The 23,938-nt window shown below is 43.6% G+C and overlaps 1 protein-coding gene and 1 non-coding gene across 8 annotated transcripts in view; both read left to right on the plus strand.

The window, feature by feature from the left end:
• BCAS3 (BCAS3 microtubule associated cell migration factor) overlaps positions 1-23,938 on the plus strand; it is a 660,253-nt gene that overhangs the window by 21,291 nt on the left and 615,024 nt on the right. For all 7 annotated transcript variants that reach the window (XM_056128182.1, XM_056128175.1, XM_056128179.1 and 4 more), the window contains exon 5: positions 9,576-9,682. In XM_056128182.1, the coding sequence (XP_055984157.1) occupies positions 9,576-9,682 (107 nt within the window). The remainder of the gene's footprint in view (positions 1-9,575; positions 9,683-23,938) is intronic.
• On the plus strand, positions 8,552-8,817 carry LOC130036324 (small Cajal body-specific RNA 13). The gene has a single exon (XR_008794364.1). It is a non-coding gene; the product is annotated as a small Cajal body-specific RNA 13 (non-coding RNA).

Genomic DNA, 23,938 nt, shown 5'->3' on the forward strand with positions numbered 1-23,938 from the left:
TCTGGCTCAGGCGACCATAAGGGACGTACTAAGGCAAGCTCCTTATCCGCTATTGCTCTAGAGATGCTGTAGTTTAAAAATTCTAGTGAACGTCATGGGTGCTGACGTTTATGGTTTTGGTGCCCACAGTTCCTTCACCTCACCACTAGCAAACTCAGAACTCCAGATCAACTGAGACTAGGTGGAAGGGATGACATGGGAAGATGCTACATATTTCTTTTGAATTAATTTTGAATTCCCTTTAGCTGATTCATTCAAATAATAACTTGTTGGGCTCTCTTTAGGAGCAAATGAATGCTTTTTTTTTTTTTTGCTTTTTGGGTCACACCTAGCGATGCTCAGGGGTTACTCCTGGCTCATGCACTCAGTAATTGGCTCCTGGCGGTGCTCGGGGGACCATATGGGATGCTGGGAATCGAACCTGGGTTGGCCATGTTGGCTGCGTGCAAGGCAAACGCCCTACCCCGCTGTGCTATTGCTCCAGCCCCATGAATGCTTCTTTTGAGTAGGTGATTATAATAGATAAACTTTTTCTATCATTTCTTTTTGAAAGCTTTTTATATAGTTTTTTTCTCCTTTTTAAGAAAAATTGTCTATATTTACTAAGGACGTGGGTGTTCTCAAGGGAGAATCTTCTATTTCTTTTATTCTTTCTTCCTTTCCCTTTTTTCTTAATAACTTTAACTGTTCATCATCTTTTGTTCTCTATTACCTTTACCTCCTGCTTACAAACTCCTCTTTCCTTCCTGGAAGTGTTTTGTTTTTTTTTAAATATATAAATGTCATATTTAGGGGACTTTTTGTCCTGTTTGTTCTGAATAATATCTTTATTATTTTTACCTTCACTTTTAATTTGTTTAGTTTTAAATTGACATTCAATATTCCAACATCAATCCTACCACCATTGCACCGCCCACCACCAGTATTTCCAATTTTCCGAGCCATCCCTTTTTCCTGCCCCCTAGCAGACCCTGTCAGTAATTTTATATTGCTTGTTATAAAAAATATGCTAAAAGAATGATCAAAAAATGTTTCCTTATAAGAAAGTGAAGATTGTTGTATCTCACCATGGAGCCATTTAGCTCTTGTATAAGATTACTAACATGTTATTACAGGTCAAGCCTTCTGTGTTTATATTTTTGTTAATTGAGATTGGTTACCTTCTACATTAAATCCCATCCAATCTGGTTGCTACTCTTGATTTATCAGTGTTGTAAAGTTTGAGGTATTGCATGGCCACATTCATGGCTGCATGCTCCAGGAAGTCCAAAATTTATGACAGGGTTATACAACTGAAGTTAAATTTTTTTCTTTTTGGGTCACACCTGGAAATGCTCAGGGGTTACTCCTGGCTCTGCACTCAGGAATGACTCGTGGCAGTGCTCAGGGGACCATATGGGATGCTGGGGATAGAATCCAGGTCGGCCATGTACAAGGCAAGTGCCCTGCTGTACTATTGCTCTGGCCCTTGCCTTGTGTGTACTCTCTCTCTAGTCTCCTTGGAATGTTCAGGGACTACTTTCAAGAATACTTGGTTACTGGAGCTAGGTGGTTTGGTAGTATGGTATTACGATGGTGCTTCTTGGACTTAGTAGTGCTGGGGGCCACAAGGTCCACCGGTAACAGTACTCAGGGGCCATTCGGTACATGAGATTCAATCTGGGGCCTTGTGTGTGCAAAGCTTGAGCTTCTGACCCCTGATTTATCTCTCCCTCTACCCCCAATACAATTAAAAGCCACAAATGATGATGTAAAAATATCATCTAATATCTTTACATAAGTGTTTTTTGAATTTTGTTTTTGTTTTTGGCTTTTTGGGTCACACTTGGTGATGCTCAGGGGTTGCTACTAGCACTGCATTTCTGGCGGTGCTCAGGGGCCCATATGGATGCTGGGGATTGAACCCAGGTTGGCTGCATGCAGGGCAAACACCCTCTCCACTGTGCTATTGCTCCGGCCCCATGCGTTTTGTTTTGTTTTGTTTTTGTACCACACTGAGCAGTGGGCAGGGCTTACTTTTGGCTTTGTGCTTAGGGATCACTCCTGGCAATGCTTGGGGGATCACTTGGGTTGCCAGGGATTGGACCTTGGTCCACTGTGTATGAGACAAGCCCACTACTGGGTATCATTAAGCATTTTTACTTTTTTTTTTTTTAATAGCAGGTAAGAATTGCTGAGTGAAATTCTACAAAGTCCTTTTTGTAATTCAAAAAGTTATACCTAGAAATACTGGTAGAATGTGCTTGAAAATTACTTCAGTACTACGTGTGCCATAGAATTTAAAGTATTCATCTAACTTAAGAGTCCCATATTCCAGTGATTTTAATTGTACCTTCTTTTGGTGGGGTTGGGGCCACACCTCTCAGTGCTCAGGGGCTAATCCTTGCTCTGTGCTCAAGAATGACCCCTACTGGTTGTACACTGGCCCTTTGAACTGTCTTTCTGGTCTTTATACTGGTCTTTATAATATTTACTTAAAATATAATTACGTAATTTGAAACTGCATCATGAAGCTATAGTGATCAAAACTGAATGGTACTAAGAATGGAGCAATAGTACAGAAGGTAGGGAATTTGCCTTGCGTGCAGCTGACCCAGGTTCAATCCCCGGCATCCCATATGGTCCCCTGCCAGGTGTAATTCCTGAGTGCAGAACAGGAATAACCCCTGAGCCATCACCATGTGTGACCCAAAAAGCCAAAAAAAAAAAAAAGACCTTGAACTAACAATACCCTCTCCCCAAAACAACCAAACAAACTGAAACCAACTGAATGATACTGGAAAAAGATAGACACTCTGATCATAATGGATCAGAATACCCAAGAACAAAACCCCATATATATCAGTGTGTGTGTATATATATATATATATATGTATATATATATATATATATATAAGAACACAAAATGGACAAAATATAGCCTCAAAAAATGGTGCTGGGGAAACTGGTTAACTACGGGTAAGAAATTAAAACTGAATCTATCTTACATAAAAGTTCATAGTGGATCAAAGACCTTGAGATCTTATTGAAAACTGTAAAGAGTATTGAGGAAGATATAGACTGCCTTGCTCACTGTCCACTCTCTAGCCTTATATACGACTAATGAAATTTTATTAACTACTAACCAATTTAGAAGTTACAGAGAGCCTGGGACAGCGCATAAGGCTGGATCATGTGCCTTGTATCTGTGAGGCTCTAAGTTTGGTCCCTGGTTTGCAGAGCACTCCAAAATTTGCACCTCAAAGGATTCTTCAATGATCTGATACCACTGGCAAAGGCAAAAACAAAAACAAAAAACAATTGGGACTGCATCAAATTAAAGAGGTCCTGCATGGCAAAAGAAACACGGGTTAAAACTAAAAAACAACTAACTGAATGGGAAAAAATATTCTCATTCAACACATCAGATAAAGGTTTGATATTCAGAATATATAAAGTACTCACGAAGATCAATAAAAAAAAATTTCAAAAACCCTATCAGAAAATGGGGAGAGAAAATTAACAGACCCTTTTTAGAGGAAGATAGGCAGATGGTCAGCAGACACATGGAAAAATGCTAATCATCACTTAATTTTAGAAAAACCCAAATGAGGACAACAGTGAAATACCATTTCACATGAGTGAGAATAACACATATCAAAAATAGTAGGAACTGTCTGTATTGATGGGGATGTGATGGAAAAGGAACTCTAGTCATTGCTGGTGTGAATGTTGTCTGGTTCAACCTCTGTGGAAAACAGTATGGCGATTCCTCAGTAAATTTAAAATTGAGCTGCCAAATGACCCAGTAATTCCATTTTTGGAATTTGGGCATCTATCCCCAGGACAGAAATTCATTCTAAAGGTTGTATACACACCATTATTCACTGCTGCACTCAGTACAATAGCTAAGATATGGAATCAACCTAGGTGTCCAATGACAGATGAATGGATTATGAAGATGGGTGTGTGTGTGTGTGTGTGTGTGTATTATATAATACAAACAATGGTATATTATGCAGATGCAAGGAAAGATGAAATCATGTAGTTTGCTGCAACATGGTTGGACCTGTAAAATACCACATTGAATGAATTAAGCCAAAAGAAGAAAGACAAATGCAGGATGATCTCACTTACCTGTGTTATATAGAATGACTGTATTAGGAAATGTAATGTAGAAAGAGTTAATGCCTAGATCACCCTTGACCCCAGAGTTTAGGGTGAAGGTCAAAGAAGAAAAGATATCAAGGGAGAAGGAAGAAGATGAAAAATGGGAGTGATGGGGAACAGGGGTTGGGGCCTCAGTTATTCTGGTCATGTAAGAAAATGGTAGAGCATAGCTGTATATCCAAATCACAGACTTAAAACACTGAGAGCATGAGATCTCAGCTGCAACCACTGAACTTTGTAAAGTGCCTGTCCAGGTTGCAGGTGATGTGGGTGAGGGATAGCATATGGGAACACTGGTGGAGGGAAGTTGACACTGGTGGTGGGATTGGTGTTGAAATATTATATGCCTAAAACTCAACTATAAATAACTTTTGTAGATCTAACTTCTTTATTTTTATTTTATTTATTTATTTTTCTTTTTGGGTCACACCCGGCGATGCACAGGAGTTACTCCTGGTTCATGCACTCAGGAATTACTCCTGGCGGTGCTTGGGCGACCATATGGGATGCTGGGAATCGAACCCGGGTCGGCCGCGTGCAAGGCAAACGCACTACCTGCTGTGCTATTGCTCCAGCCCCAATCAAACTTCTTTAAATACAATTTTTTTCTTTTATAAAAGTGGAAAAAAGAATCATTCCTGGTGGTATGTGGGGAACCATATGTGGTGCTGGGAATCCAACCTGGGTTGACTTGTGCAAGTCAGCTGCCTTGTCACTGTCCACTCTCTAGCCTTATATACGACTAATGAAATTTTATTAACTACTAACCAATTTAGAAGTTACAGTGAGCCTGGGACAGTGCATAAGGCTGGATCATGTGCCTTGTATCTGTGAGGCTCTAAGTTTGGTCCATGGTACCATATGGGCCCAGAGTACTGCACATTACAGCCAACCTTGGCATTGCCACATACCCATTCCTGCCCAGCATCACTAAGTGTGGCCTTAGTGGCCTCCAGCAATGCTGGCATCTAGCAGTGCTGCAATGCTAGGCCCAAGTATTGAACTATCCAACCCGGACCTTGAGCAAACTACTCCTGCACCTGCCTATACACCCTCCCCCCAACTACCTCCCACCCCCCCCCCCCCCCCAAAAAAAAAGTTAAGGGCTGGGATGTAGCACATTGGTAGAGAACTTAACTTGCCTTGAGGCCTTGGACTGTGTCCTGGCAAAGCAAGAACAGAACACAAAATTAAGTGTATGAATTGAATTCTGCTCTGGTGATTGCTCTGTTCCCTCCCCTAAGGGAGGGAGCTCTGCTTTCCTGTGTGGCATTATAAGGGGGTGTCAGTTGCCCCTGGTCCCCAGGATCCTGCCCACTTGATTATGCCTGATCGTGGTTGGGAGCCAGGGTGGGTGTTGATTGGCAGGAGCCATTTCTGGGGACCTGGGTGATGGGATTCTGTTGGCCTGCGTTTCCCTGCTTCCTGGGGACCGTGTGCTTGTGGAGGGATCCACATCAGGGTGGTGTTGCTTACCTGGCCGCCTCTGGGGGGTGCTCTTCTGTAGTTGTGTCTGCATCCATGCTTGCTGGGGTCGAGGCCTTACAGTGTGGTTCCCACACACATTCTGGTTGTGGTGCTTGCTTTGCTTGGCAGGCTCCATGCCAGGAGTTATACCCCACAGCCTCAGTGCTCAGCCTCATCTTCTGGAAGTTGCTCGGGGACTGGGGGAGCATAGCCCGAGGGAGCATAGCCAGTGGAACCACCGAGATTGGGTTTGACCTGTCTGGGGCTCCAGGGACTGGCCTTCCAGGTGAAGGCAGGCATTTTTTTGTCATTGATTCTTCTCCCAGCACTCTTCCTTTGTATTGAACAAATTGCCCCTCCCACCTCCCATCCCCAGGGTGGGGAGCTGCTCCCAAACAGTTCTTGGGGAGCCATTTGTCTTGGTGGTGTGGACCTGTGACTCAATACTGTGGCCTGGCACCCCCCAGCAGCGCCTTGGGGCCCTGCAGCAGCAGTGCATGCCAGGCATGCAGGCCAGCCTTTGAGCTCTCTCCCTGGGTCCTTTATTTCCATTTGTAGGCAGCTGCTAACTTGGGTTTGGTGTTGGCTAGAGACATGCTTTATAAAGCATGAGTGTGGCTTTGGGTATTGCTCCAAGTGGAGGAGCATGTGCGTGGCCGGTGCTAGGCCCCAGATTCCAGCGTCGTGAATTTCCCCAGTTCTGCTGGGCTCCAGCACTGACCCATTAGACCTGCCTCACCAGAACATGCTGGGCGGGGGTTGGGGGGGCAGGGGTGGGGGAAGAGATTCTACTGAGTCAGAATTTAGAGTAGGTTTAAGAAAATCATAGAAGAAATGATAGAATTGGTTTTCAAATGTACAGTAACTTTGGGGGGCACTTTGGGGGGCATTCACTGAGGTTTGTAGAGATAATAGTGGCATGAGGGAACAGAGAGCTAGTGCAGGGATTAGACACTTGCTTTGCATGCAGCCAATCCCAGTTTGATCATTGGCACTAGCCCAGCACTGCCCAGCACTGCCAGGAGTGTTCCCTGAGCACTGCTGGATGTTGCCTAAACCTCCTCAAAATAATAAATTAAAAAAATAATAGTGCTACCAATTCAGTCCCATTGTGTGATTTTTTTTTTTCTCTCTGTTAGAACTTAGGTGTCATAGGGCACAAGTAGAAAGTGGGCAGGCTTCATCTAGGACTGAGATTTTTTTCTGGTAGTCGGGAGGGGGGGCATATACGACTATTTAACAAAAAAAGGATAAGAACATGCCTGTTATTGACAGACATTAGAGATGTTCAAAGGAAAGTTAGTACAAGGTGGGTCTGAGAACAGAGAGCAGGCAGCCGTGCCTGGAGGGGAATGGAGTCCAGGAATGAGTCATAGTAGAAATAGTTGAAAACATTTGCCAACAAATGTGATCAGAGAACTGAATGCTTGAATTGGTGACTTTTTTTTTTTATTATGGAGACATAATTGATAAAATTGAATTGGTGATGAAAAATTTATTTTCTTATTTTTTGTTTGTTTGATTTTGGGCCACACCTGGCGATGCTGAGTGATCACTCCTGGCTCTGCATTCAGGTGTTACTCCTGGCGTGCATGGGATGCTGGGGATCGAACCTGAGTTGGCCGCATGCAAGGCAAACACACTGTACTATCACTCTGCCCCACCCCCCCCATTGATTTTACCTTATTTTAATTAATTTTTTTGCCCTCTGTGCTGCTTGGACCCTGCAGTGCCAGAGTTTCCCAGGCCACCCTGTCAGTGCCTGGGGGACATGTGATGAAGGGGATTGAACCGTGTCCCCGTGTATGCTGGGCATGTACTAACTGCTGTACTGTTCAATTGGTGATTTGGGGGTGCAGTGGTTTTGTTCAACAGAATGTCTTTTATGCTGATTATGTAATAGATATTTAATATTCACTCTGTGAATTGTAGTTCATTTCCCCTCCTTGCCTGAATTCCAGATGGCGCACTGTCAGCATTGCCTCCGAGCTTTGCAGTGGTGTTGGGGCCTTGAACTCAGTTCGGCTCACTGGGCATGTGCCAGCAGCTGCTGAACTATCGTCTGTATAATTCTTTTGTAGCATCTTCCAATATCTGAGGGTCACGCTCTTTTACATAAAGGAATGAGATTTTCCTTCCATTGCTAGGCGGACAAATGTTGGAAGTTCTAGATGACTATACATAATTCATGTTGGTGAATTAGTACTATCATTTGCATACGGTCCTATTCCTAATCTTAACATTTTCTAGTTTTCTAGCAAGAATTATTTTTCTAATCTGCTCATAATTATAGGTACTTTCTTTAAGAAAACAAAACAGGTCTTACAACTTCAGTGTCTTTAGTCTTCCAAGCATTGCTCAGAGATCCAGAGCTGGAGACAATCAGCTGGGCAAGAGGGCTCAGTGCTCATGCCCAAGGAATTGGTGCTCCTCAAGATCTGGGTCTCCAGGACTGAAAGTCCAGTGTGCTCTAAGGTCTCCAGGACTGAAAGTCCAATGTGCTCTAAGGCACTACCAGGGACCCCTGATGAGGCTTGGGAGTCTCCAGGTCTACACCTGGTGGTGCTAGAGGCCTCAGGACTGCACCGGGCGGTGTGGGGCTAGAGTGGCATGCAATGCCAGAGTTCTGACATGTGCCTGGACTCTTGATGGTTTCAGTTTGCTGCTTCTCTTTTCCTTCCTCCCTCTTCTCTTCTTCCTTTCTCCTTCCCTTTCTTCCTCCCCTCCTTCTTCTTCCTCTTTCTCTCCTCCTTCCTGCCCTCCTTCTTCTTCTCCTCTCCTTCCTTCCTCACTCCCCTCCTTCTTCCTGCCTTCCTCTCCTCTCCTGTCCTCTCTTCCCTTCTCCTCCCCCTCCCCTTCTCCCTTCTCCTTCATGCATGCAAACCACGCACTCCATGACTGAGTTCTATTTCTGATCTCTTTAAGTACAAACGATACTCTTTAGTCTGAGAGCCATACAGGATTGTTAGTACCTTAGAGCACACTGGACTTTCAGTAAAAGCATCCTCTAGGAAGCTGAGGCGTGATGGCTGAAGCTCCAGCAATTTATGTGCAATTTTCCTCCGACAGTTCCTGTTGGTACAGGAATAAAGACCAGGCAGTGTCCTTATCTATTTGTAATAGTAAGAGAAGCTCCGCAGTCACACTTGGGATATTGTTTAACAGATGACGTGCTTTCTTTTGCACACTACTGCTGCCAATTAAAAATAAATCAGTATACCAATTCCTTTCTTGAGGGATGGGAGCAATAACTAAAAGAGCTAGGATACATGCTTTGCATGGTCTGGATTTGATCCCTGGCTCCACGATGGTCCCCTAAGCATCCGCAGGTGTGTGCTCCCACCAAATGATATTATGATATTATATATATATATAACTTTTATATATATCTGGGTATACACACACATACACACACACACACATATATATATATACACACATATATATATATATATTACTTTCGGATGTTTGGGCCACACACACAGTGGTGCTGGTGCTCAGGACTTATTCCTGTCTCTGTGCTCAGGTATTATTCCTGGTGGTGCTCAGGGGGATAATATGTGGTACTGGAGATGGAACCTGAGTCAGCCATGTGTAGGACAAGCACCTTACTTGCTGTACTATTGCTTCAGCCCCTATGAAATGTTTCTTAATTCAAAAAGAAAATGGGCTGATGGGAAAGCTCAAAGGGCGAGTATTCATTCTTTGTATGGGGGAAGTCTGGGTTCGATTCCTGACACTGCATGGTCCACGACCTTAGGGAGCAGAGTGCTCCAGTGAGTAACAAGCTGGGAGTAGCCCCTGAGCACCCCTGAGTGTGGCCCCCCTCCAAAAAAAACAAACAGCAGAAACCCCAATAAAGCAATTATTACACAAATGCCATTACAAAGTGTTGTTTTTTCTTGATTTACATGGTTTTCTTTTTTTTCCCCCGTTGCTGCTTTGTGCTCCTAATGCAGATACATCGAGAAACTTAGAATTTCACGAAATACATAGCACTGGAAATGAGCCACCGCTGCTGGTTATGATCGGCTACAGTGATGGAATGCAGGTCTGGAGCATCCCTGTAAGTATGGAGAGAGTGGCCTTCGGTAGCACTGTTTCCAGCATGCCTGCTGATGGTACATCGGCCATGCTGTCACCGGGTCTCGGCCATTAATTTCACCAGCACTCGCTAAGAGACACCCTGTGTGCAGCGCCACACATGCGCAAGGAGTGAGGAGCAGGTGGGAAGTCAGAGAGGCTTGGAGTGATGTGTCCAGGGGCGGGTATAGTGGGAATCACATTATAGGCACAACTGTTGTTTTTTCTTTAGGTGACTCTTAACAATAGGTATCATTGTACTCCCGCCCTTTCCTCCACCCCCGTTTTACTAAGTAGTAAACAGGCTTGCACAGTGCCTTTTATTTTCTCTACTTGGGGTTACCCCTGGAGGTGTTTGGGGGTTGGGAATCTATCCTGGACTTCTCTGGAACTAATTGACTGGTTCTGCCGTTTATTTTATTAATAAAAAAAAGTCTCCTACCCTGTGTCTGACTATCCTCGCCAGGGCCCAACAGCTGAAGACCTCCAGGCCCCAACCAAGGCCTTACTGGGGCCACTCTCCACACACTTGGATAAGCCTCAGACATAACAGAACTGGCAGAGGAACCCAGGTGTGTGGGACCCGGGGCTGAGATCTCCAAGCCTGCACGGTTTGGGACTGGACCTGTCAGTAGCTAGACAGTTACACCCTCCAACTGCCGTGTAACCCCAACAACGGCCAGGATCCAGAGATTATCACAACAAGCTCCCGGGAGCGCGCGGCCGCATTCACGGCCGCGAGACTATTTATTTACTTTTCTCTTAAGTTTTCAGGGTACCTTAAATATCCAACCCGCACGGCAGAGCCTGGCAAGCTATCCGTGGTCTATGCCAAATAGACCAAATTGATATGCCAAATCCAGTAATAAATGGATCTCATTTCCCTAACCCTGAATATGCAGAGTCGAGAAGGATATGGAAGGAGAGGCTGATAAAACACCAAGGCAGACATAGGCTGCCAAAACGCAGAAAAACAAAAATGATTGTCTGTACTTTTAATGCTCATACGCTGGCATCTGCTGCATCCATTGAAGACCTTATGGTACAAGCGCGAAAGATCAAGTACGACATCATTGGTCTGACCGAAACGAGAAGACATCAATCCCATCATGCTGTTTTCGACACTGGAGAAGAACTGTTCCTTGGAACATGTGATAAAAGAGGCGTCGGTGGTGTCGGTATCCTTGTCAACACAAACTTAGTCACGAGCATTGATTCATTCGAATGCCTAACAACCCGAATCGGACGATTACACTTGAATAAATGTGGCTCACTACCGGCAGTTTCTATCTTTGTTGTCTATGCACCAACATCCAGTTATGGTGAAAGAGAAACTGAGAAATTCTACATGGAGCTGGAGAAGTTCTATAAAGAAGATCACACCTTCTACAAGATCATTGTTGGTGATTTTAATGCCAAGATAGGACCAAGAAGATCAGTCGATGAACTCCACATCGGAACCCATGGCCTGGAATGGAACGAACAGGGTGACAGACTGTCTGAGTTCATCATGTCAACCAAAACCTTCCATGGTAACTCACAATTCCAAAAGGCTGAATCTAAATGTTGGACATGGGAGTCTCCCGATGGACGGTTCCACAATGAAATAGACCACATCATATTCAATCGGCGGTTTTGCCTAACTGATGTTGCTGTTGTCCCAAAATTCCAAACGGGATCAGACCACCGTCTTCTTCGTGCAAAATTCTACCTCACAGAACGAGGAGAAAAGAATGCAAGGTTTAAGAAGAGGACTCCCAGAACAACCACCAACTGGGAGCTCTTTGGCTCTATTGCGGCAACATGGGAAGATACCGTCATTGACAACATTGATGAGGAATACGATCGAATGATTCAGAACCTCCATGATTGTGCAAGGAATGCCAAGAGAGAGATAACCACAAAAAACCGTCTTTCTTCGAACACTCTTGAACTTATTCGCCAACGTGGCTTGGCACATGCCTCAGGCAACCACAAGCGAACATCCGAACTGGCAAAACAGTGCAGAGAAGCCATCAAGGATGACCTCAAAAACAGGAGAGCAGCAGTACTGGTAGATGCAGCAGAAGCTGGGAAAAACATTCGTAATGCCCGCCTGTCCTTCACCAACTACAAAACCAAGATGACTGCCCTCCGACATCATGATGGATCTATCACATCTTCCAGAAGGGAAATGAAGAAGATTATTCATGACTTCTACTCAGATCTCTTTAATAGCCACATCCACTTGCCCACATACCACATACCACATGATGGATATGTCGTTCCCAATGTTCTCCCTTCCGAAATCCAACATGCCATCTCGTCGGTAAGGAAACAAAGAGTACCTGGCCCAGACAAGATCAGACCTGAACACCTGAAGAACTTACCATCAGTACTCATCAATACATTGGCTCGACTCTTCACACGCTACCTGTCTGAATGCAAGGTTCCATCCCAATGGAAAACCAGCAGGACTGTACTACTATACAAGAAAGGAGACATCCACGACATTGGCAACTATCGCCCAATCTGCCTACTGTCTGTCATCTACAAACTATTCACTCGAGTCATCCTGAAAAGGATTAGCAGAACACTAGATGACGGACAACCATGTGAACAAGCTGGATTCCGAAAAGGATTCAGTACCATCGACCATATCCACACAATAACCAAGCTCATTGAGGTATCTCGGGAGTTCAAGATGCCGCTCTGTCTAACGTTCATTGATTGTGGTAGGGCGTTAAGGGGTCAAGAGGTTCATGTGTGGGTACAAGCAGAGTGGAGGAATGGAATAGTTACGGATCCAGACCACGGAGTCAACAACCTTGAGAACACGAGATCCAAACTTCAACAACCAAAGTGAAAAATGTGTCTGTCCAGGTGGCAAGCTGCAGGGGTAGAGAGGGTAGGGACACAAGTGATGGGATTGGTGCCGGAACACTGCATCTTTAAAACTCAATTGTGGATACCTTTGTAAATCATGGTGCTTTAATAAAATAAAATAAAATAAAACCTGGGAAAAATGAGGACGGTGGTCCAGACTATGTCACAGGACTAGGACAAAATTATGGTTTATAATTATATGCCTGGTAAATTGTATTGGTGGTTACATAATCCAAGTGTTAAGTAAGCAAATACAATAAATTGTACTGAAATGAAAAAAAAAATAAAGAAGGCCTTTGATTCTGTTGAGACGGAAGCGGTCATGGAAGCCCTAGCCAATCAGGGCGTACAAACTCAATACATCAGGATCCTTCGTGAGCTCTATTGCGGATTCACTACCAAGATCTCACCATTCTACAAAGAAATAATCATCCATATCAAGAGAGGGGTTCAGCAGGGTGATACCATTTCACCAAAACTCTTCAGTGCCACCCTCGAGAACATCATGCGACGACTGGAATGGGAAGGAATGGGAGTGAAGATAGATGGTCGGCAACTATACCACCTCCGCTTTGCTGATGACATCGTTCTAATAACACCAAACATCAGCCAAGCGGCACAAATGCTGAACGACTTTGACCGTGAATGTGGAAAGGTCGGACTACAGCTGAATCTTACGAAGACAATGTTTATGAGAAACAGCCTTGTTCCTGACGCTCCATTCGCTCTCAAAGGAACCACCATCTCCGAATGCAACAGTTATATATACGTAGGTCGAGAAATCAACATGATGAATGACCTGGCACCTGAGTTGCGCAGGAGGAAGAGAGCGGCTTGGAATGCCTTCAAGAGCATTGAAGAAATAACTAAAAGGACAAAGAACCTCCAGCTACGAGCACATCTCTTTGATTCCACTATTCTTCCTGCATTAACATATGCCTCAGAGACCTGGACCCTACGAAAACAGGATGAGAACGCTATTCGGGTCTCTCAAAGAGGAATCGAAAGAACTATGCTTGGAATGTCACGATTCACTCAAATGAGAGATAGAATCCGGAGTTCTGATCTTCGTCAACGCTCAAGAATCAGGGACGCTGTCTCATTTGCCAAGACATCAAAAATCAGATGGGCTGGACACGTAATGAGGTTTACAGACAACCGCTGGACTAGAGCCATTACTGATTGGATTCCACGGGACATCAAAAGATCACGTGGACGCCCACCTATAAGATGGTCAGACTTCTTCGTCAAGACCCTAAATGATCGGTTTGAGGCTCTGCATGTTCCTAGAATGAACAGATACCATTGGGCTACGCTAGCACGCAACCGGGATGAATGGAGACGTTACTGGCACCTGCTCGAATAAATCGATGAATAACGGGGATTAAGTGATTAAGTGATTAAGTGATATATTTTTAATAGAGTCACTGTGAGATACAGTTACAAAGCTTTCCTGTGCACATCTTCCACCACCAATGTTCCCAATGTCCCCCCCATCCCACCCCTTCCTTTGCGTCTATGGCAGACAACCTCCCCTATACTCTCTTTTGTATTGCTTGTTATGAATAGCATAGAGTTTCCATGGTCGCCCTTGTGGCCGCAAGCTCCTGGAATGTTAAAATTTTAGATAATTAGAGTCTGAGGCACCCTGGTGAGGTCAGCCTGGCTTAAAATTTGGAGGCATCTCTGCAGCGAGGTGCTCAGTTCCTCAGTTCAGAGATTCTTTTTTGTGTCTTTTGATTATGGCCGTTAAGGAGCTTGGCAGCTGGAGGCAGTTTGTGGGTGTGCAAGGCAAATAATATACCCATTCTTCTCTTTTTTACCCTTGCCCACTGTTCTGTCTCTCTGACCCCACATGTCCCCCCATCCTTTAAAAAAATTTACAAAGTAGTATAATACAAGGATAAACAAATGTTATTTTTTGTCTCTGTGCAGGTTAAATCTAAATCTTAAGGTAAATCTCAATTTTGATAAATGTTTCAAATATTGGTCTGATACAGGTTTTGGTTTTCTTAATTCTGTATGTTTGTCTTTGGGCTGATCTAAAACAAAATATTCTAAAAGAGGAAGAAGTTTAGTAGGATCATACCTTAGTGGGAGTAGAGTACTAACTTCAAACTTTTTTTTTTTTTTTGGCCACACCCAAACACCCTGGAACTCATGGATTCCTTCTTGTTTGGTGCTTGGGGTTTTTCCCTGTAGTGCTGAGAGGGAACTGTGTGATTCTTGGGTTTGAGCTTGGTCTTCCAGCATGCAAAGTGAACTCTCTGTGAGCTCATCCCTTGGCCCCCACATTTCCTACTTTTGTTTGTTTCACAAATTCAGCTGTTTGGTATGGCCTAAATATTATATCTTTCCCATAGTTAGGATCTGGTGGAAAATTTTTCATGTGAGTTTCCTGTGTAGTTTACAGCTGACAACCAACAGAATTTTAATTTGTTCCTTTAATATGTGCATTCCAAAACCCCTTTGAAGCATCCAGTATGTTTCAACTAGAGTATTTTGTTACTGTTGTTCTTTTGTTCTCAAAAGTATTAGTTTAGGGGCAAGAGCCATTGTACAGAAAGTAGAGTGCTTGCCTTGCATCTGGCCTACCCGGGTTTGATCCCTGGCGTCCCATAGGTCCCCTAAACACCTTCAACAGTGATTCCTGAGTGCAGAGCCAGGAGTATATCTCCGAGTATTGCCTGGTGTGACCCAAAAAAGCACCCCTCCCCGCAAAAAAAAGTGTTACTTTAGATTTCATGAAATTCAGGATAAACATTTTATTTAATTTCTGAGTATTTCTGAGAGTCTTTGTGGTGCTTGGGGTCAAACTGCCCTCTGCAAGTGGAGCGTATATTCAAGCCTTTGAGGCAACCCAGACATATAGTTCTGGGTTCCAGTGGCATAAACATTAAGAAACAAACACATCGCATTTTATCATTTCCTCAGTGTTTGTGATTGAACCCAGTTTTTATGTATGTAAGGCCTTGACTTTACCATTGAGCTGCATTTCTCACCTCGGGTTTTATAATTTTTTTTTTTTTGCTTTTGGGGTCACACCCGGCGATTCACAGGGGTTACTCTTGTCTCTACACTCAGGAATTACCCCTGGCGGTGCTCAGGGGACCATATGGGATGCTGGGAATCAAACCCAGGTTGGCCGTGTGCAAGGCAAATGCCCTACCCGTTGTACTGTCACTCCAGTCCCCGGGTTTTATAATTTTTTAACTGATTTTTTATCTTTAGGCCATATCTGGTAGTGCTCAGGGCTTGCTCTTACCTCTGGTGGTGCTCCAGGGATCATATATGGTACTGGGTATTGAATCAGGGTCAGTTGCATACAAGAGAAGCACCTTACCAACTATGCTATGTTTCTGACCTATTTTTTTTTTAACATTTAAAATTTATTTATATACTTCTTGGTTTTGGGCAAGCCTGGCTGTGCTCAGGGTTACTCCTAGCTCTGCACTCAGGGATCACTAGTGGTGGGCTTGGGGAACCATATGGGATTCAGGGGATTGAACCTGGATCAGCTTCAACCAAGGCAAACGCCTTGCCCACTGTACTCTCTCTGGTCCTACATTTTATTTATTTATTTTTGACATTTTGTGTCACACCTGGTGATGCTAAGGGGTTACTCCAGGCTCTGTACTCAGAAATCATTGCTGGAGAGCTTCGGGGACCTTATGGGATGCCAGGGATCAAACTTGGGTTAGCCACGTTCAAGACAAACACCCTACCCACAGTGCTATTGCTTTGGCCCCTGGCCCTACATTTTAAATGAAAAATATTATGTTTTGATTAATAACCTAGGTGAATCTGTTCTTCCATATAGCCTCATATTTATGCATTATATGATTAGGTGTTTAGGATTTGGGATTATAGCCACTTTTATTTATTTAATATTGTATGGGGACTTTTGCTCCACACCTGGTGGTTCTGGAAGCTACTCCCTCTCTGCTCTTTGGGTTATTTCCTGTGGTGCTCAGAAGACCATCTGTTACTGAGGTTGTGTGCAAGGAAAGTGTCTTAAGCTCGCTCCAGCCCTATTTTCTTGTTTTCAGGGATTGCCCTTATTTTGCAGAATTACAAATACCCTGCTGGTTCTTCATGGAGATAGAGTTCTCTTTGTTTGCTTTTAGAGATTGAAGGCCTGGTAGTGTTGTTTGTAGTTTGTCCTGCCAAAAGCATGGACAAAGGAATCAAAATCTGGCTCTTTCTGCACCCTGCTCTGCAACCCCCAAACTCCTTCCATCCCCCCCGCCCCCCTCCGCCCAAGAGAACTATTTCTAGGTTGTGATGAGAGGAAATTCTGTCAATGTGACTTTCATTCTTATTGCTCCAGAGTTTTGATCCATCATGTTCTTTGTTGACAGATTGAAGGCAAGAGAGGAAGTTAGAGCTTTAACAAGGAGGTTAGAGCTTGTGTGATTAGGGGGGTTGACCAGACAGAGCACATTCCTTTCGTGATTCTCAGGCTGCCCACTTGTTTCGGCTGTAATTAGAGGTATTGCACTTAATAGTTTGAAGTTAACTTGTGTTTATCTCTGAGTAACTTAAAGGGCTGCCACATAAGTTACAGTGTTTCTTTAAAGTAATTCTTATGCCCAGATTGGCTTTGGAGAGACCCAAATCATTTGTTTCTTCAGAAAATGGCCATGGAGTTAGCTGTCCACTTGCTGCAGCCTGAGGGGAGGAATATGCTTCGGGGGCTCAGAGTTAGTGTGGAAGAATATGCTTCTTTACTCTTACTTGAATGAGCTCTCATTGTGGTCCTGGGTCTTTTTGTTAACATTTGTGGTCTCTGTTGCTCTGTGCCGTGAGGCGGAAGCTATAGTTTGTTTGTTTTTTTTTGGGTCACACCCGGCAATGCACAGGGGTTACTCCTGGCTTATACACTCAGGAATTATCCCTGGTGGTGCTTGGGGGTCCACATGGGATTCTGGGAATTGAATCCGTGTCAGCCGCATGCAAGGCAACCGCCCTACCTGCTGTACTATTGCTCCAGCCGGGAAGCTATAGTTTTACAGATGGTAAATGTGGAACCACTTGTAAGAAGTAGGTTAGGAACAGGAGTTCACACTCAGTTCTGAGTTCTGAGTTCTCAGTTAAAAATCCAAAAGCTCTTCATTTAAGAGCTGCACTTTATTACTTCCAAAACGTGAGAGGCCCTTCGAGTAGTTTAGTTTTAGTATTTTATTGTTAAAGGGTAAATTGTACCTTTACATCCCTCTTTCATAGACTCCTGATTGTTGTCCATTACTCTTACTGAGCCCCTCAGAACCATGTTTATCACTCATTGGTTATTCGGTGATTACTTAAGGATTGCCATGTGTTGATGGTAGGGAGCTTATTTTGGTCCCTGCTTGTTTGGCTCTGTACTGTGTGATTTTTATGTAAGTGTGGGTAGGAAGAAAGTCAGTCCCTCTCCAAACCATATCTAATTTTTGGCTTCTAGTTTCTGCATAGGGAGCCCTTCTGTCGGTTTATGTAATTGCCCCACCTGTGAGTCTGAGATGAACAAAATGAACAAAATCTGATTTAAACGTTGGGGAAGTTTGTCTACTTATTGAAGTGCCCAAGTATGAAAGAATCTGAGGTGATGCTTGGGAGTATGGTTGAGTCGAGTTAGTTCAGAAGTAGGATTGTGCAGACCTGGTGCCTTTGCTGCCCAGTCCCTAACATGTCGTGTTGGATGGGAGACGACTGCAGGGGACCCCAGCTTTCTTGAGCTCTCAGCCCCCTCTTTCAACACAGAGGATGTAATGGAAGAGGGATTATTATGTTGATGCTAGGGATCAGCATAAGAGCCTTTTCTCCAACCATTCAAATAATGTCATTGCTTCTTTCTTCTAAGGTAAATATAGACCCTTAAATTTTTTGTAGGTTTGTTTTTAGGTCACATTCGGCAGTCCTCAGGGCTTATTACTGATTCTGTGCCCAGAAATTACTCCTGGCAGTGCCTGGGGGCTCAGATGCAGTGTGTAGAATTCAACATGGAAAGCAAGAGCTAGTACAGAGAGCTATACTAGCTCTTTGGCCCCTCTTTAAAACAAAAAATTAGAGTTCTTTATACAGACTCAAAACTAAATAGTCTCATGAAATGCAAATGAAAAGACAGCAATTATATACTTTCAGAACATTCTTCATATTTGATTAGTTTTTAGTATTTCAGTTATTAAAAATAAACTTAATTTTTTTGGTTTTGGTCCTCACCTGGTGTTGCTCAAAGGTTTATTCCTGACTCTGTGCTCTGTGCTCATGATCCTTTTGAAGGATTTGAACCAGGGTTGCAACCTTTGCAGCTACATGCAAGGCCAAGTTCCTTCCCTCCTGTATTATCTTTGCAGTCTTTTTTTTTTTATTCCAAGATTTATACATAGATTGAACTTATGTCTGAATATTGAGGACTTAAAAGATGATCAGTTATTGAACACAGGTCTGGGATAAAATGTATATTTTGAATTAGCAATATAGGAAAAGTTTCTGCTTCAATGAAGTTAGTAAGAAAGATTTAAATACAAATTAATACACAATTTAAAATATATATATGAAGAAAAGAACAGACAGTTATAAGAACAGGGTATATGGTTCAACAATAGAGCACTTGCCGTGCATGTGTGAAACTCTTAATTTTATTCCTTGCATAGGAAAAAAAAGTCCAGAAAAGAATGAGATTTATATAAGGAAATGGCACAGAAATTAATTAAGGGGGCCAGAGCAATTATACAGCAGGTGCACCACTTGCCTTGCATGCTGGTAACCAGTTCCAGTCCCCAGCACCCCATCTGGTTCCCTGGGCCCCGCCAGGAGTGATTCCGAGTGAGGAACCAGGCCTAAGCCCTGAGCACCATCAGTTGTGACTCAAACCCTCCTCTCTCCCCCAGAAAAGAAGTAAATTAAGATACAACCAAGGTAAGATGGGATCAGCAAATAGTGATGCCAGAGACTTATAACAGAAATAAAAATAACAGAAATGTTATCTTTCTATAGTTGGACGTTGATTCAGTTTTCTTTTTTCTTTTTTCTTTTTTGTTTTTTGGGTCACACCTGGCGATGCACAGGGTTTACTCCTGGCTCTGCACTCAGGAGTTACTCCTGGCGGTGCTCAGGGGACCATATGGGATGCTGGGAATCAAACCCGGGTTGGCTGCGTGCAAGGCAAACGCCCTACCCTCTGTACTATCTCTCCAGCCCCTGATTCAGTTTTCTTAAGTTTTTTTCTTCTTGATACTGAATCTTTTGCCAAAAACCTTTTATTTTATTTTTTTTTAATTGAGAGAATGTCCTTCTAAGTGATACTCTGGGGAGCCCAGGGCCAATTCCTGCTGACACTCGGCTGAGCAGGCAGAATAGGTCAATACTCGGGCCAGGGATGTTCTGCTGCTAAGGCCCCGTGGAGTCAGGGACACCTGGGCCATCTCTGCACTCACTGCTCAGGGGCCATGTGATTTCAGGGATAAAACTTGAGTCAACAGCACGTAAAACCTGTGCCTATAACCCCTGTATTATCTCTTTGGCCCATGTCTCATTGCATTTTCACTAAACTTTATTTCATATCTGTTCATCTTATTTAACACATTGCAATATAATTGCAAAAGTACAGGTGTCAACTTTTGCATACATTTCACTAATTAGAATCCAGCACTATATTTGTTTTGTAAGTAAAATTTACTGTTAGATGCATTAATATAAAATATAAATTTATACCTTAAACATATATTATGCAATCATATATATCTAAATAAAAATGATCCCTGTCAAGATACAAAAAATGATTTTCTTTCACTTTGTTTTGTTTTTGCATCATACCCAATACTGTTCAGGGGCTTTTCTTGGCCCTGTGCTCAGGAATGTCCCTTGGAATTGCTCGTGGAACCATATTCAGCGCCGGAGATTTGAACTAGTGTTGGTGGAGATGCAGAACAAATACCTTAACCCCTGTACCACCTCTCTGGCCTGGAATTTAAAATTTTTTTCTTGCTTTGCATCACAGCCTGTGGTTCTCAAGACTTACTCCTATCTCTGCACTAAGGGATCACGCGCGATGGGGATCAGGAGACCTTATGGGTTGCTGGTAATTGAACCCGGGTCAGCTGCATACAAGGCATGCAAGGCCTTACCTACTCTACTATCTCTCCAGGAATATTTAATCTTATAACCAGTTTGTATTCATAACAATTCTTTGTGTAACAGATATATTTCAAAATCCACATTGACTAAATGTTTTTCTTACTGTGGTAGTGGGATGAGTAGAAAATAAGGAGAAAGGAAAAGGTTAAGATGCTAGTTGAGAGTCAGTTTTAGCAGTGTCTTTTTAATTTGTTTTTGGTAGGCCTGGGTAGTGGGGATACTCCAGACCATGCAGTGCTGGAGACGGAGCCCAGGGACCTCCAACGCAAGTCATATGTCCCAGCTCTTTGAGCCATCATGAAGCCCTCAACATTGTCAAAATGTTAGGTGTTGAGATAATTTTTGGTTTGTTTGGAGTTTTTTATTTTTATTTTGCACCTGGTGGTGCTAGGGGGATCACTTGTGGCAGTGCTCAGGGATCATCCTGGTGATCGAACACAGACTTTGCGTGCAAATCATTTGCTCAGCCAGTTGAGCTCTCTCTGGTTTAGATGTTGATCCATTGGACTAAGTTCTTAGTAACTGGTAAGACATTTTTCTCTTTTTACTCTTCTGTTTATTTTCATTGGATCACCATGAATTACAGAGTTATGAAGTTATTCATCATTGGTTTTCCAGTGTACAGATTACAGCTCCAGTTCACTAGTGGCCACTTCCCTCTACCAATATCCCATTTTCCTCCTGCTGCCCCTCTTCTACCCTCAGCCTCATGAGACATTGAGAAGGAGAGAATTTTTTTTTCCCCTTTATTTTATTTTATTTTTTTTAAAGTTGTAGATTTACAATTTTTTGTGCTTTGGTTTCAATTATACAATGATCAGATACCCATCCCTCCACCAGTGCCCATTTTCCACCACCATGGATAATATCCCTCCCACCCCCATCCCCCCATCCCCCCTGTCTCTGTGGCAGGGCAATCCCCTGTGTTCTCTCTCTGAGAAGGAGAGAAATTTAACAATATTTTAAGATCTTTTAATTTTAATTTGTATGCCCCCTGCCCCTTTCCGTCTTCTTTGCTGCTGCTGTTGAGAAGCCCAGAGCATTTAATTGTGATGCTTACGTGTTCGATTGTGTTGTGTGTATGTGTGTGCGTGTGTGTGTGTGTGTGTGTGTGTGCCCCAGAAGCCACACATCTGGTTGCGGTGCTCCCGTTCTCTGCCTCAGTGCTTGCCCCTGTTTTCACGGGGTCACCCTCACATCCCGATTGTAGTGCTCACTGGCTGCTCTCACACATGCTTGCCTGGGTTTGCATCCCGGCTGAGACCCTCCACTGTCTTCAGTTGTAGCGCTTGCCTCTAGGAGTCGCACACTTTGGCAGTGCTCCCAACCTTAGCTGTGGTGCTCCGGGGATTGTGCTCCGTGGCACTGCTGGGGTGTACAGCGGAGTTCCTGGAGCTGGTTGTGTTTGTGGTTAATATTGAAGATCAGACTCGCAGCATCACTCTCGCACTTTTTGCCACTGAGCCATCCCCAGGCCCCTGTTCTCACGGTGTTGACCCGGAGTTGGTGCTGCCTGCTTGGTGAGAAGAGCTCAGAGATAGGTGTGGGACATGACACAAGGTGAACTTTGTTTTTGTACATATATTTTGAGCAATAAGGAATCACATAATTAAAAATATCAGTGCAGGAGGATTGGAGGCAGCTATGTAGCAGAGTGCCCACCTTGTAAGCTTGAGGCCACCGGTTCAGTCCCTGGCAACCCACATGCCTGGAGTACAGTCTCCGCAGCACTGCCCTGGGATCCGCAGTGCCACAACAAAGTGCATCACTCTGACGCGCTGCAGCCCACAACCAAGTGTGCCAGCATATAACCAAGGATGTGCCACCCCCAGTCTTTGAAACAGCAACAGGAGGGAAGGGTGAAATCCCCTCTACCTCTACCTCCTACCCCGTGGATAAGAAATCCAGATAAGGGTTTCTGCTCTGTAGGAATTTCACTTTCTGAAGTTCAAATATTCTCCACACCATTTTGGTCCTTTTTTTTGTGTGTGTGTGTAAGTTAAGGGTCACATTCAGCACAGGGTTAAGGGTTATCTATCCCCTTTGTGAATTTTCTTTCAAACTTCTTTCCTGTGATTCTACTCATCAGATCATCAGCACCTTTAAAAAAATATTCTTAGCAACAGATTAATTAAACCAGATTTGCCCAATATTCCCTAACTTCTGTTCTAAATATTTCTTACTGTATAAATGAGGATCTCCTTTAGAATATTTCATCAATATTCTAATGTAAATATTTTTTCAAGTACATTTAGTACCATAGCATAGCGGGTAGGGCGTTTGCCTTGCACGCGGCTGACCCAGATTCGATTCCTCCGCCCCTCTTGGAGAGCCTGGCACGCTACTGAGAGTATTCCACCCCCATGGCAAAGCTTGGCAAGCTACCCGTGATGTATTTGATATGCCAAAAACAGTAACAACAAAATCTCACAATGGAGACGTTACTGGTGCCTGCTCGATCAAATCGATGAACAAAGGGAGGACAGTGACAGTGACAGTTACAGTGAAGTTTAAGAAAACCTATTTTTAGAAAGGTTCAAGTAATCACAGGTCAACTTGCTATAACTTCAAGTGGAGTCCTCTAAACATAGATTTTCATTTTTAGGGGCTTTGGATTAAGCATTCAGTTCTTGTTCAGAGTGATCATTTTCAACTATCATTGTCATAGTGGTCCCTTCTCCATCCTAACTGCCTTCCTGCCCCCTCTACTTGTGGCAAGCTTTCATCTACGGACCAGTCCTCCTCTCCTGGGTCCTGTTTCTACTGTCTGTGGGTATTAGTCTCATATTGCAATATTTGTCTCTTTCCTTTTGACTCATTTCACTCAGCATGATACTCTCCAAGTCCATTCACTGATAAGCAGATTTCATGACTTTGTTTTTCCTAGTGGCTGCATAATATTCCATCTTGTAGCTGTACCATAGTTTCCTTATTCAGTTGTCTGTTCTCGGGCACTCAGATTGTTCTCAGATTCTGGCTATTGGGAAAAGTGCTGCGATGAGCATGGAAGTGCAGATGGCGTTTCTGCTGTAAGTTTTTGGGTTACCAGTGTATATTCCCAGAAATGGTATTGCTGGATCATAGGTTTTGGCCCTGTTTTAATGACTGCTTAGTTGTTTTTTTTTTTTTTTCCTCTTTGGGTCACACCCGGCGATGCTCAGGGATTACTCCTGGCTCATGCACTCAGGAATTGCTCCTGGTGGTGCTCAGGGGACCATATGGGGTGCTGGGAATCGAACCTGTGTCGGCCATGTTG

The sequence above is a fragment of the Sorex fumeus genome, unplaced genomic scaffold (genome assembly GCF_029834395.1).
Source record: "Sorex fumeus unplaced genomic scaffold, SorFum_2.1 ptg000063l, whole genome shotgun sequence".
In the NCBI taxonomy this organism is placed as follows: Eukaryota; Metazoa; Chordata; class Mammalia; order Eulipotyphla; family Soricidae; genus Sorex; species Sorex fumeus.